Source organism: Protomyctophum bolini (assembly GCF_963924005.1).
Source record: "Protomyctophum bolini genome assembly, chromosome: 1".
NCBI lineage: Eukaryota > Metazoa > Chordata > Actinopteri > Myctophiformes > Myctophidae > Protomyctophum > Protomyctophum bolini.
This window is the reverse complement of record NC_137862.1, coordinates 43,734,616-43,747,115: the sequence shown is the minus strand read 5'-3', so window position 1 is coordinate 43,747,115 and position 12,500 is coordinate 43,734,616. Positions and strand designations below refer to the sequence as shown.

General features: G+C 43.3%; 1 protein-coding gene across 1 annotated transcript in view; it reads left to right on the top strand.

The window, feature by feature from the left end:
• LOC308320441 (MAM domain-containing glycosylphosphatidylinositol anchor protein 1-like) overlaps positions 1–12,500 on the top strand; it is a gene marked incomplete at both ends in the record, with an annotated part of 138,569 nt that overhangs the window by 95,012 nt on the left and 31,057 nt on the right. Inside the window, 5 exons of the mRNA XM_080770844.1 lie at positions 1,694–1,963; positions 2,785–3,114; positions 4,405–4,701; positions 9,202–9,468; positions 11,083–11,228. Of these exons, the coding sequence (XP_080626970.1) occupies positions 1,694–1,963; positions 2,785–3,114; positions 4,405–4,701; positions 9,202–9,468; positions 11,083–11,228 (1,310 nt within the window). The remainder of the gene's footprint in view (positions 1–1,693; positions 1,964–2,784; positions 3,115–4,404; positions 4,702–9,201; positions 9,469–11,082; positions 11,229–12,500) is intronic.

Sequence of the window (12,500 nt, the reverse complement as noted above, 5' to 3'; positions counted from 1 at the left end):
ATGCCAAGTGCCAACTATAACGCCAAATGTCCTGCCAATCATTTTAATATGACGACATCATTAAATTAACAATTCTGTAGACAGACAGGCTTTTATAATATAATTGCCAAGTATAGCCATGGTACTGGCTGAGGTTGAACTTAAACTAGAGGTCTCAACCAGGGCAGGTCAGGTTGTGGCCTCCTGGTGGTGCTATAATAGGCCAATGTGAAAAGGGTGCCATTTATTGTTACGCCTTGGTAAATGGTGCATTTATATAGCGCCTTTATCCAAGGCTCTTTACATAGATTGTGCATTCCATTCACCCATTCACACACACATTCATACACCGATTGCGGCGGAAGCCATGCAAGGTACCAATCAGCACATCGGGAGCAATTTGGGACTCAGTGTCTTGCCCAAGGACACTTCGACATGTAGACAGGAGGAGCCGGGATTCGAACCACCGACCCATGGATCATTGACCTGCTCTACCTCCTGAGCCACAGTCGCCCAGGTTTTTTGTGGCCGGAGATTAGCTGTACACAGACAGACGGACGGACACAGACTCACACACACACACACACACACACACACACACACACACACACACACACACACACACACACACACACACACACACACACACACACACACACACACACACATGGATGTAGTGCAAAACATACTCTCCCCATGCCCCCAGCCACGTTGTAAGCTTTGGGATCTGTGCAATTTGGAGGCTGTGATATGACGTTTTTCACCCGAGGAAAGCTATTTCCGGCGTGAAATGGGCATGGATGTTCAATTATACAGTACCAGGCGACACCAGACGAAACGCTTGGGAAAGAGGCGAAATGAGATACACGAGTGATCCGCACAAATTAAGACATTACGCCACCAATTGGAGAATGACACGTGAGCTTGATCGGACGGATTAATACGCTGTCATTAGTTACGCACTTCGGAAATTTCCGTTGTGAATCTGGCCCTGTGCAAATTGAGAAATCACAAGTTTTATGTGGACACTTGACATGTCACACACATACACACACACACACACACGTATACTCCTCCACCCCTCACACATGCATGCATGCATGCATACATGCCTGCATGTGAAAACGTCATTTCACTGCACACAGTCATTAGGCCTACATGCATGGATCCTGCAATCCTGTTGCAATATTGTTATATTATAAATATTGTCTCTTATAAAAACTAATTCAAATATGCAAATATAAATTGATTGAGTGCCATCGTTTCTCGCACGCCTACTCTGCTCACTTTTAAATCAACACTAGAAAACCACACCTTTATTCCACTCTCTGTCAGTGAACCACACCTTTATTCCACTCTCTGTCAGTGAACCACACCTATATTCCACTCTCTGTCAGTGAACTACACCTTTATTCCACTCTCTGTCAGTGAACTACACCTTTATTCCACTCTCTGTCAGTGAACCACACCTTTATTCCACTCTCTGTCAGTGAACCACACCTATATTCCACTCTCTGTCAGTGAACTACACCTTTATTCCACTCTCTGTCAGTGAACTACACCTTTATTCCACTCTGTCAGTGAACCACACCTTTATTCCACTCTCTGTCAGTGAACCACACCTATATTCCACTCTCTGTCAGTGAACTACACCTTTATTCCACTCTCTGTCAGTGAACCACACCTTTATTCCACTCTCTGTCCGCCCCTCAAGCTACCCCCGCTCTGCGTCTGTCCGTTAACGAGACTCTGGTGGTGGACCCCGGAGAGGACGTGTTGATGATCTGTGAGGTGACCGCTGGCTTCCCCATGCCCACCGTCACCTGGTCTCGGTACCCGGGTCCCATGCCACTCAGCGCCCAGGTGCGTGGCGCCTCACTGAAGCTGCGCTCCGTCACGGCCACAGACGCTGGCTTCTACAACTGCACGGCCGTCAACAACGTGGGGAACCCTGCGCGAAGATACGTCAGCCTCATAGTCAGGAGTGAGTAGCTGGGTGTGTGAGTTTGGGAGTGTGGTTGCATTTGTTGTGTGTCTGCGTGTATTTGGGAGGGTCACTGGGTCAGGACAGGTTGCGTGGACCGCCATGATAATGCTTGAAGTTGTCGAAACAAACAAGTTCCATTCTGTCTCCCCAATGGCTGTTCTTGTTCCCTTTTAATAATCTTTACTCACTCCAATTAGAGCAGAGTGCAAGCAATTACAAGTGTTAGTTGTTGCTGTGAAGAATTTTATGGGTGGATTTCTGCTGTTGGTTTGAGGCATCGGTAGACTACAGGTCACAAAATGACACAGAAGCACACTTACACGCAGACAAGCTACTCATACTGTAGACACACACACAGGAGACCTACAGTAGCCTACTGAATTCAAAGTGGTTATGTTACCACATAGCACATACTAAACATTCCCCGGCAGCTCCACATGGGGGGCTATAGTTAACAAGCTCTGAGGTGTGTCTCTGTCCTGCAGCCGTGTGTTTTGTATTCAGCATGGAGGTCTGTAGAGGGAACGCAGAATTTGAAACAATGTAGGTGTTACTTCATGTGACCTTGATTCTGTTATCCCTCCTCCCCCTTCCTCTTGTTATTATTACTCTACCTGTGATTGATCCCCCGCCCCTCTCCCATTCCCTTCCTTTCATTGCTATATCTTCTTCTTCTTCTTCTTCTTCTTCTTCTTCGTACTGCATGTTGTCTTTGGTTTGTCCTTCTTTTCCTGCTCCGTCCTTCTGTCCAACCTACCAACCTTTTTCCTGTCTAATTCTGGCAATATTCTCTCTCTCTCTCTCTCTGTCTCTCTCAGCGATGAGCAACCTGACGTTCCAGATCACGCCAGACTCCAACAAGGACAGCGAGAGCATCCAGATGGGCCGTGACCTCAAGCTGTCCTGTCACGTCGACGCCTCCCCGCAGGACAAGGTCAACTACACCTGGTTCAAGAACGGCGCGCCCGTCTACAACTCGGACAGCCTCATCCTGCTCCGCAGTGACCCAGACATGGCGCCCGGCACCAGCAGCCTGGAGATCGTGGCCTTGAAGTTCCGGGACCTGGCAACCTACAGCTGCATGGCCAACTTCCCCGGCAGCCGTGTGGCGGAGCTCCGCGTGGACGTAAACATCACACAGACCAGCGGTGAGATTTTGGGACTTTTGGAACCAAAGTTAGAGAAATCAAATAGTAATAATAATAATCTTCCCTTTTGTTGTTTTTTGGGTGAATATTTATAAACATTGCTATTTCCATTTGACTAAATGAACCCCAGGACCACAGAGGATTACTGATTAAAATCCTACTGCGCATGCATCTACAGTATATATCTATCTTCTTTCCTCTCCTTTTTGTAGCCTATATAGTCGTAGAAGATTGTAGATAATTGTATTGGCCTATTTATTGTTATTGGGATCAATATGTCCGTAAATGTGTCCGTGGCAAAGACTTGGTCTTGTCCGTTCTTCTGTACAAATGGAACCAAATTAACCTGTATGGTGTATTTGGTTCCATGTGTACTCTCAGAGTTACATACATGTTATTGTCATTCAGAGATATCTCTTTGTGTTTCTGGTAATATTATTGTCCACTCATGTTGTGGCAAATGTTTTATTTTGACAAAGATGTCATGTAGGCCAGTTCAAGTCAAGAGGCTTAACCACTTGAATGAATGCAATATTTATTACAAGTAACGTTTACAAGTAATTATTAGATTAACATTAATGAAAACATATTATGTGATGTTTCTTTGGCGTGGCCGGGCCCCATCGCAGGAGGAGAATCAGATCATGTATGTGATGTTTCTTTGGCGTGGCCGGGCCCCATCGCAGGAGGAGAATCAGATCATGTATGTGATGTTTCTTTGGCGTGGCCGGGCCCCATCGCAGGAGGAGAATCAGATCAGATCCAACCAGATCAGATCCTGCCTGATGGAAGGAAGGGGGCTCTATAACTTCCATTGTTTTGCAAATGTTTCCTTTTTGTGGTTGATTCCGTTAACTTGTTAATTACTGCTTTGTTCAACCATCTCGTTTGAATAGAGCACCGAAGTCTGACGTCACTTTCAGTAGAGGGCGCCAGTCCACAGGTTTATGTATTTTTTTATTTGCATTGAAATCCCCAGGGGGATTTTGCTTCATATAAGAACTGTGTTTGAAAAATAAACCGATCATCCCGGCCTTTCTGTCAGGGCTGTGTGTCGTTAATGATGTCCATTAATATTTGATACAGCCAGTTTCTGGAGGAAATGGAATTAATGTGGCCGCAAAAGTCTTGAAACTACAATGAAAGCAATGTCGCTGCTAAACTACCGTATTTTATTAGTTGGTATCAAGGAAACAGACATTCTGCTATTAGCTTCATGAGCTGAGAGGTTGTTATTTACTGTAACGAGGGATTCAAATTATTTTTTACTATGTCTCCTTTTCTTTCTAGTCACTCCTCCGATATTGACGGTCCCAGCAGGATATCAGGTGGTCAGTGTACGGGAGGGGGGTAATGCGGAGCTGGTGTGCCTGGTAGACGGGAAGCCGCGGCCTCCTTTACTGTGGTCGCGGGCAGACAAAGACCTGCTGATGCCGTCTGGGAAGGCGGTGGAGACGACTCGCGACGGCCCACTGAGGCTGACCAACGTCTCCAGGGACATGATGGGGCCGTACCGCTGTCAGACCGCTCTTTACAATGGCCTCAACATTAAACGACGTGAAGTTCTGATCCAACTCAACGTACTATGTAAGTATGGGCAGAAGTGGACAGTACTTAAGTAAATGTAATGTACTTAGGTATTGTTCTAAAGTGTGTACTTTACTTGAGTATTATATTTCTTTGATACTTATTGTACGCTTACTCAAGTACATTTCCAAGGCAAGTATCTGTACTCTTACTTGGTACATTTCTAGGAAGGCTGAAGAGCACTCGCTACTTTTTGGTCGGCTGTTTCCTACATCTGATTTGGCTCAGCTGTGTGCATATCAAAGAGTGGGGTGGACACGCCCACAGATCTAGGATCAGCTCAGACAGTCACCGTCCTTCAAGCGAGATGAAGTGGAGTGCAGCATTAGCCTTGCAGCAGCATGGAACAGACTAAAATGTAAATTTAAGTGTTGCGTTATATTGTTATTGAAAGTAGCTACAGACGAGAGCAAAAAACACACATTCAGACAGACATTGAGTTAATTATAGTTTGATTTGATTTGATTTGATTTGATTTGATTTGATTTGATGATGATGATGATGATGATGATTGATTAAGGAACCGTTAGGAACTGGAACTACTAAATGTGAAAAAATACAAGCAATTCATTGATATGGAAAATAAGAAATTTACTTTTACTCAGTGTACATAAGTATATTTAAAATATTTAAAATATTAAATATTAAAATGGGTTATTTACTTAACCCATTTTGGGCAGGAACCCCTTTTGGATGTTAGCATTATGTTATGCTTTAGCTATTGAAAAAATAGCAGATCTACAAGCTCATCGTCTGCTATTTAAAAAAAATCGAAGAACGACATAGAAACATAGATTTTTCAGAAAACTGTCAGGATGTAGAAGACATTTTTAGAATCTGATCTCAGGTCAAAATGGGTTAAGTACTGTGGTCGAGTGTAAATGTTTTTCTTCAGGAGCATCTCAGCCAACGGTGGCCTGTCTAGGCCAAAAAGCACTGTGGGGAAACCCTGTTTTACTTCAATCAAAATGTGAATGCATTTTTGTTAAGATTAACCCAGCTTTCATGATCCATTGCTGACTAGCCTTCATTCTAATGGCAGTGTCTGCACCCTGCACCACCGCTAACAAATGGGCTCGTGTTGCTACAGTATGTGACTGACCATTAAAGCAACCCAATAGTATATGGCAAAATTGGAACCTTTTCTATCCACCAAACATCCTGCCATGATTCATGAGAAGAATACAAATCGTTGGAAAAAGATATTAAAGGGGAACGTTAATGTCAAGGTTATTTGAATCCGTCATCTTCCTGTCTGTCCGTGACCACAGTTCACACAGCCCCCAGAATTCATTGTAATTGAAGACCAGCGTCAGACCATGAAAAATGTACGAGCTGCACTAAGTGGCACAGACAAGAAGCCAGGACTGCATAGTCCATAAATGAGACACCAGAACTCAGACAAACTCTTTGAATACAATTATTATTATTATTATTACTAGTCCCTACCCGTTGTGAGATATTGCCCCCCCATAAATATCTTTAATTGCCGTTCATTTGAACTTGTATAATATATTTGTGTGTTTTTTTTAATGAATGAAAACAGCACTAACATGAAAGTATTCATACAAATGCATGGTAGGGAAATATGTTCATGGCAAGGACCACAACATTTACACTTATTAGCCCACAGACCCTGTGAACTGTGTGAATTAGGCTGAACAATTGTAAAATGTCGTTAATTAATGCCGTTCAATTTGGTTTAATTCATTTTAATTATAATGCATCCATTAAGGACAAGCAATGCACTGCAATTCATATGAAACCAAAGGACATACAGGACAGGACAGGACAGGTCTGCCAAATCTCCATGCATGGGAATTGTATCCAAAGCGTTTAACTTCATGAAGGGCTGAGATCCTACCAAGGACAGAACTGTTAAATAATACTGATCAGAGTTTACCAGTCAGAACAATGACTTGGCACAGGGACTTCTCTTCTCTTCTCTTCTCTTCTCTTCTCTTCTCTTCTCTTCTCTTCTCTTCTCTTCTCTTCTCTTCTCTTCTCTTCTCTTCTCTTCTCTTCTCTTCTCTTCTCTTCTCTTCTCTTCTCTTCTCTTCTCTTCTCTTCTCTTCTTCCTCTCCTCTCCTAACCTAACCTAACCTCTCAGGAAGTTGTAACCTGTCGCATATGTCAGAAGCCACAGGTGAGTTTTAAACCCAGCCACTAGTTAGTTGTTTCAGGCGACACATGTCGGGAACGATACTGTTAGTATGTCTAATCAACGTATGCACCCCATTTGGGATGGGCCCCCGACCTTGTAGTGCACGCCTTTACCCGGCGACTACAGTACCAACAACTTAAATCAAAGCAACACCGGAGCGATATAAGGCTGTAAAGTGTAAAGGCTCTGAGCAACTATGCAGCCAGTAGCCTAACTCTCTCTTTCGGCAGGCGCGGTGAAGGGCCCTTCACAATAAAGTGTCTCCCTTTTACCTCTAAATGAACTACATTTTACACTAGTTAATATTGACAGGAAATGTAGTCTTAGTCATGTTAAATTAACAGCGTGCACTTGTGGGTAGGAGGAGGCCCTCCCACACCCGGGCAGTGATATGTGACTGCATCCCCTGCGTCGCCCTATGCGCCTGGGCCACAGTCAGAGCTTTGCTGTCCTCACTGGCTGGCAGACCTGATTTATGGAGCAGGTGGCTTTCTCCAGGTAGAGAGAAGAGGGGGATAAGAAAGAAAGTTGAGAGGTTGGGCCGGACAGAGTATAGGGCAGTGGGTTAAGAAAGGGAACAAGGGCTAGAAAATGCCTGAGAGAAGTTGAGGCAGAGAAAAAGAGAAAGAAAATATTAGTGAGACAAAGTAACCAACACATTCTCTCGATTCTCCCGAATCGTCATACTGTGATGCTTAGCAGGTAACTTTCAAGTCTGATGCTGAGGCCAGCTTTTTGGCCTAAACCATGTATCAGAACTGATTCCTACATGATCAGCTTGCAACCAGATGGCATTAAGGCATGTCTCACAGGGCTCAGTAGACTTTTTTTTTTAGAGAAAGCGCACATAATCGGAATAATCTATTTTAACATTTGTAAAGTTGGTCACTGCCCCCACAGCTTTCAGTCACAGTCTCAAAATGTCATCTCGCGCAGGAGATTGAGGAGAACAGAAACGAGGAAGAGGAATTCTAGCGATTTTGCTCATTCCTTCTAAATCTCAGTATTTAAAATATCAATGACTCAACTAATCCCTTAGTTACATCAACATTGTTGTTTGTCAATAGTTGTTTTTTGCCGAAGTAAAACAATTACACTGTTCGCTACTTGACATTGGCTTCTCATTGCATGCACACACACACACACGTACGCCTGTAAGCCACCCCCCCACACACACACGTGTCCCACACACACACACACACACACACACACAGGCGCGATTACATACAGTTTCATTCATGCAAACACGGCACTTCTGCCGCGGAGTGCGTGGCGAAGTAACTCTGGGATTGAGTGTCCGCGCAGCTGGCGCAAAATTCTAGTATTCTAATAAGAGTACACGTGTCAAGCCAGTTCTCCTCTGCTCCTCTCGGTTCACAGCTCTGTCAATTACACCTCCTTTTCTCTGTCTTTATCCATCTCTCTTCCTCCTCACCTGGCCTCTGAATGTCTCCAGGGATTTGTCTTGTCCCAGAGTGCCTCACATCCTCTTCTCAATCTTCATCTTCCTTCTCACTCTCTCTGCGGCGCTCTGCACTCGCTCTGCCCTCCAGCCAACTCATTACCTTCCCCTCATTCAGCCTTAAATCCATCCATTAGTCACATTTGTCATTCCTCCTCTTTTTATCCTCCTCCTCTTTTACAGTTGATCCAGTTAAACCTCCTCTGAGAGAAAATTATATCAAAAAACAAATTAGTTGCTAATCTTTCCTTCTCACCACAGATTTACAGTTATGATGACACCAAGCTCAGTGCACCTCCCAGGGGACTTCACTCCTTATCATCAGCTATTGCACCGTATTAGCCACATTAGCATCTCATCTAATATCTATGATTAGCTGGAGAGGGTGTGCTAGCTGGCTGCTGATAGGCTGTGTTTCTGCTCTGCTGACCTGCGGGTAAAGACAGCTAGATGTGATTATCCACAGATATCCAGCTGACACGTTAATTACAGCCGGTGAGCGAAGCTTAGCGCAGACTGTCTAGGACTGAATGTGGAGGGAGGATGAGATGAGCCCTCATGGCACTAACATTTGTTCAGGATGACAGCATTGCTTGTCGTTCTTTTTACGATTCACAATTTTGGCATTTAGCAATGGATGGTGTAGCTACACCCATATCTACTCCTACTGTACACAATTAAGCACACGTGAAAAAGGTGACAATAAAGCTGATTATGATGTTTGAAAGAATATGTATGTTCCATACATTAATCAACCAATTTGCACATAGTAGGCTACTAGTACCACATGAGGAGAAAGTTAAAATCAATCAATCAATCAATCAATCCAGAACATAATTATCCTTCAATATCTTCTCAACCATTTTGTTTCTAGATCCTCCCATCCTGGACCCGGTCTTCCAGGCCGTGCGTTCGAGGAACTACCAGATGGTGGCGCTGCGCTGTGCCGTTCTGCGCTCCTACCCTCCTCGTCTCACCAACGTGCAATGGTTCCGTAACGGTGAGGCGGTCCGCATGGCCCCACCGGACGTAAAGGATACCCTGGAGCTCAGGTTCAAGCTGGACCCCACCAGCAACGGATCCTACGAGGGCCGAATCAGCAATGAGGCCGGCACGTCCAAGTGCACCTTTGATGTTTCTGGTGAGTTGATGGAGACATGTATTTTAAATGCTGCGGCTATTCACATAATGTGGTGGAAAAACTGTATAATTTGGCATGGTCAAACAATACATTATGTTGAGTTGAGCATGTTTGTTATGACAGGACTGGAACTAGAAAGGTCTCCATTTTTTTTTTCAAAAAGTGTGGTTGCCACAGTCACTTACATAGGCCCCTACCACTAATCTTACCAGCCAATTACAATGTCACGTCACCATTGTGATCATGTGTAAGTAAAGGGATTTATGCCCCCAAAAACATTTTTTGCAAGAAACGGTTACATTTTTCGCATTTGCGGCGCCCCCTATGGCTGAAAATTTATTAAATTATTTTTGTTGATTAAACCACCTGCGACATCTGATTCAAATTTGGGATGGATTGGACGTTCCGTTCGTGATTTGTGGCATTTTTTGTAAAATAGGCCCCTCCCACTAACTTCAGACGACGATTAAGGCCGAACGATACGGACAAAACATATTCTAAAATTCAGAAAAAAAAATAAACGCAGTCAGATAGGTCCAGCGATCATGTGTACCAATTTCTGTGAGATTCGGACAAAATCTGTAGGTTTAGAAAATAAAAGTGTGTTTTGAAGATAATTCAGAAAATCCTGATGGAAATGGGCGTGGCCTATATCTGGCGATTTTACGATCTACGGTTAAAGAGTTATAAGCAAAAACATAAAGTGGGCTGTTATAGCACCACCAATGAGGCTGACCGATACAATTATAAGTTAATTAATTTTAGTAATTATTATAAATTTACCCCCCAAATTTTGTAACTATATCGCTTACGGTCTCTGAGGAAAAAATACGTGAATGTGAGTTTTCGCATTTTCCCGTTTATGTCAATGGGGAACAAATACATTAATATCAATTAAACTATACAACATTTCTCTCAGCAAAATACGAGCACACGATTCCCGAGCACACTGTGTGAGGAGTAGTCTGTTTGTCTTACTCCAGTAAATGAAATAATAATAAAGTGTTAGAATTACAATAGTCTGGTTGCCCTCACACTAATAAGTACAACCTGTTATACTCACCTAAACTCCCTATAAACAAATACTTAATTGATCGTTAATATACAATTCATTTCAAACGTTTGCAGTAGAGAGGCTTCCAGAGCATTGTAACAACTATATTAGATTTTAATTGCTAGACATTTCCAATGTTCATTATAGACCAATGTTTTACCAACTACTGGCAATAGGCCTACAGCAGTGGTGGAAAAAGTACTCAAATGTTTTACTTAAGTAAAAGTATCAATACTGCAATATAGAAATACTCTACAAGTCCGGAATTCAATATGTACTACTTGAGTACAGTTCAAAATGTACTTAAAGCACCAGAAGTATAGTATTCATTGTACTTTCTTTTTTCGTGGAAAAGCTAAGAGACACTTTGGTTGTACAATTTGTAGCAAAGCTTGTAAATAACCTAAGAGACATTTTGGTTGTACCGTTTGTGGCAAAAGCTTGTAAATATCTAAGAACCACACAGACAGACGTTATATTAGTTTTTGTGGAACAAAAGCGCTCAAACTTTCTTTCTTTTTCCTACTTGATCTCCTTACCTTCCGTCCTGCTTGTTGTAGCACGGCCGTACAGCGCTGAGTTCTACTACGACACACCCAGCCCCATCCGCACCATGAAGGGAAACTACTCCTATACCCTGCAGTGGACACAGAAAGAACCTGCAGCCACCGACCCTGTTATTGGTTACTGGGTCAGCGTATGCGAGGTAGGACACGCACGCACACACACATGCACACACGCATGCACACACGCATTGCACACACGCACAATTGTGTTTTTAGAGAGTGGCCAGTTACCTCATCACAGAGAGCCGACCAACTATGCATGTCCGCAGTGTCACCAGCTGGATGAGTGCTCCACCTACACATTGTGGTCTACTTGACAACATCCAGAAGATGGCCCTCAGGACACTGTACAGTTCAAAACTCTCCATCCTTAGCCATAACCACATGAATACATGTTCCGGGTGTGGAAAAGCCTACCAGAGCCGAGTCGTATTCATCACAGACAATCAGTCTTCAAGCCTTTAAACGCAGCCTTTAAACTTTAATCACAGCTATGCGACCTCTATCTCGCACTAGTCTTTGTTGATTTCTCAAAGGCTTTTGATTCAGTTGACAGAGCCAAAAGGTTTGACATTCTTAAATTAGTCTACATGGTATATGGCCGACAAAATGATCGATGCCATAAATGTTCTATATATACCTCAGCGACCATCCTTACTCCTGACGGAGAAAAAATGATTCCCCATCCTTGCAGGCATACTCCAACGTGACATACTTGCCCCGTTTCTATTTTTTATTTTTGATTTGATTGTGATTATGTTCTTCTCTCCTTCAGTCTCTTGACCTAGGCCTCCAACTGTGTTGGTCTTTATCTCAACGAGACAAAAACTGAATACATATAAATATTTGCAAATCCACCAATATGTATATGCAATCCACGTTATCAAAACAACACTCCTTTGATACAGGTTGATGACTACAAGTATTTGGGTTCATATATATCTTCTTCCCAAAAGTACTGTCAAGCCACCCATTGACTTCTCTAATATACTTCCCCGCAGTCACACCCTTGGTCTACAGCTGAGGGTCTGTAATAACAGTCCATGGAACCTGTGGGATGGGAGACACTAAAAGTCTAGTGAGTCCCCAGATGTTGAGCTAGCAGGCCTTACTGGATAATGAATCCATACAGTGTTAATTACAATTGCACTGATGCAACATGGAACTTACTGTATGACTTATGGAAGGAAGAGGGGGGATGCTGTGGACGTTAATGATACAGTTTGAGTTCATAGGACAATGTACCTTCACATTGCTAGCATGAGGGAATGGGCTAAATTCAGCCCACGTTTACGAACAGAAGAAGAAGAAAAAACAGTATAGAGTGCTGCAGCAATCAGAGCTCTGAGCTCTGTTCTGATAACAAATGTTCTATAAAAGCTCTTGTTGGCTGGGGAATCATGTGAATTCTC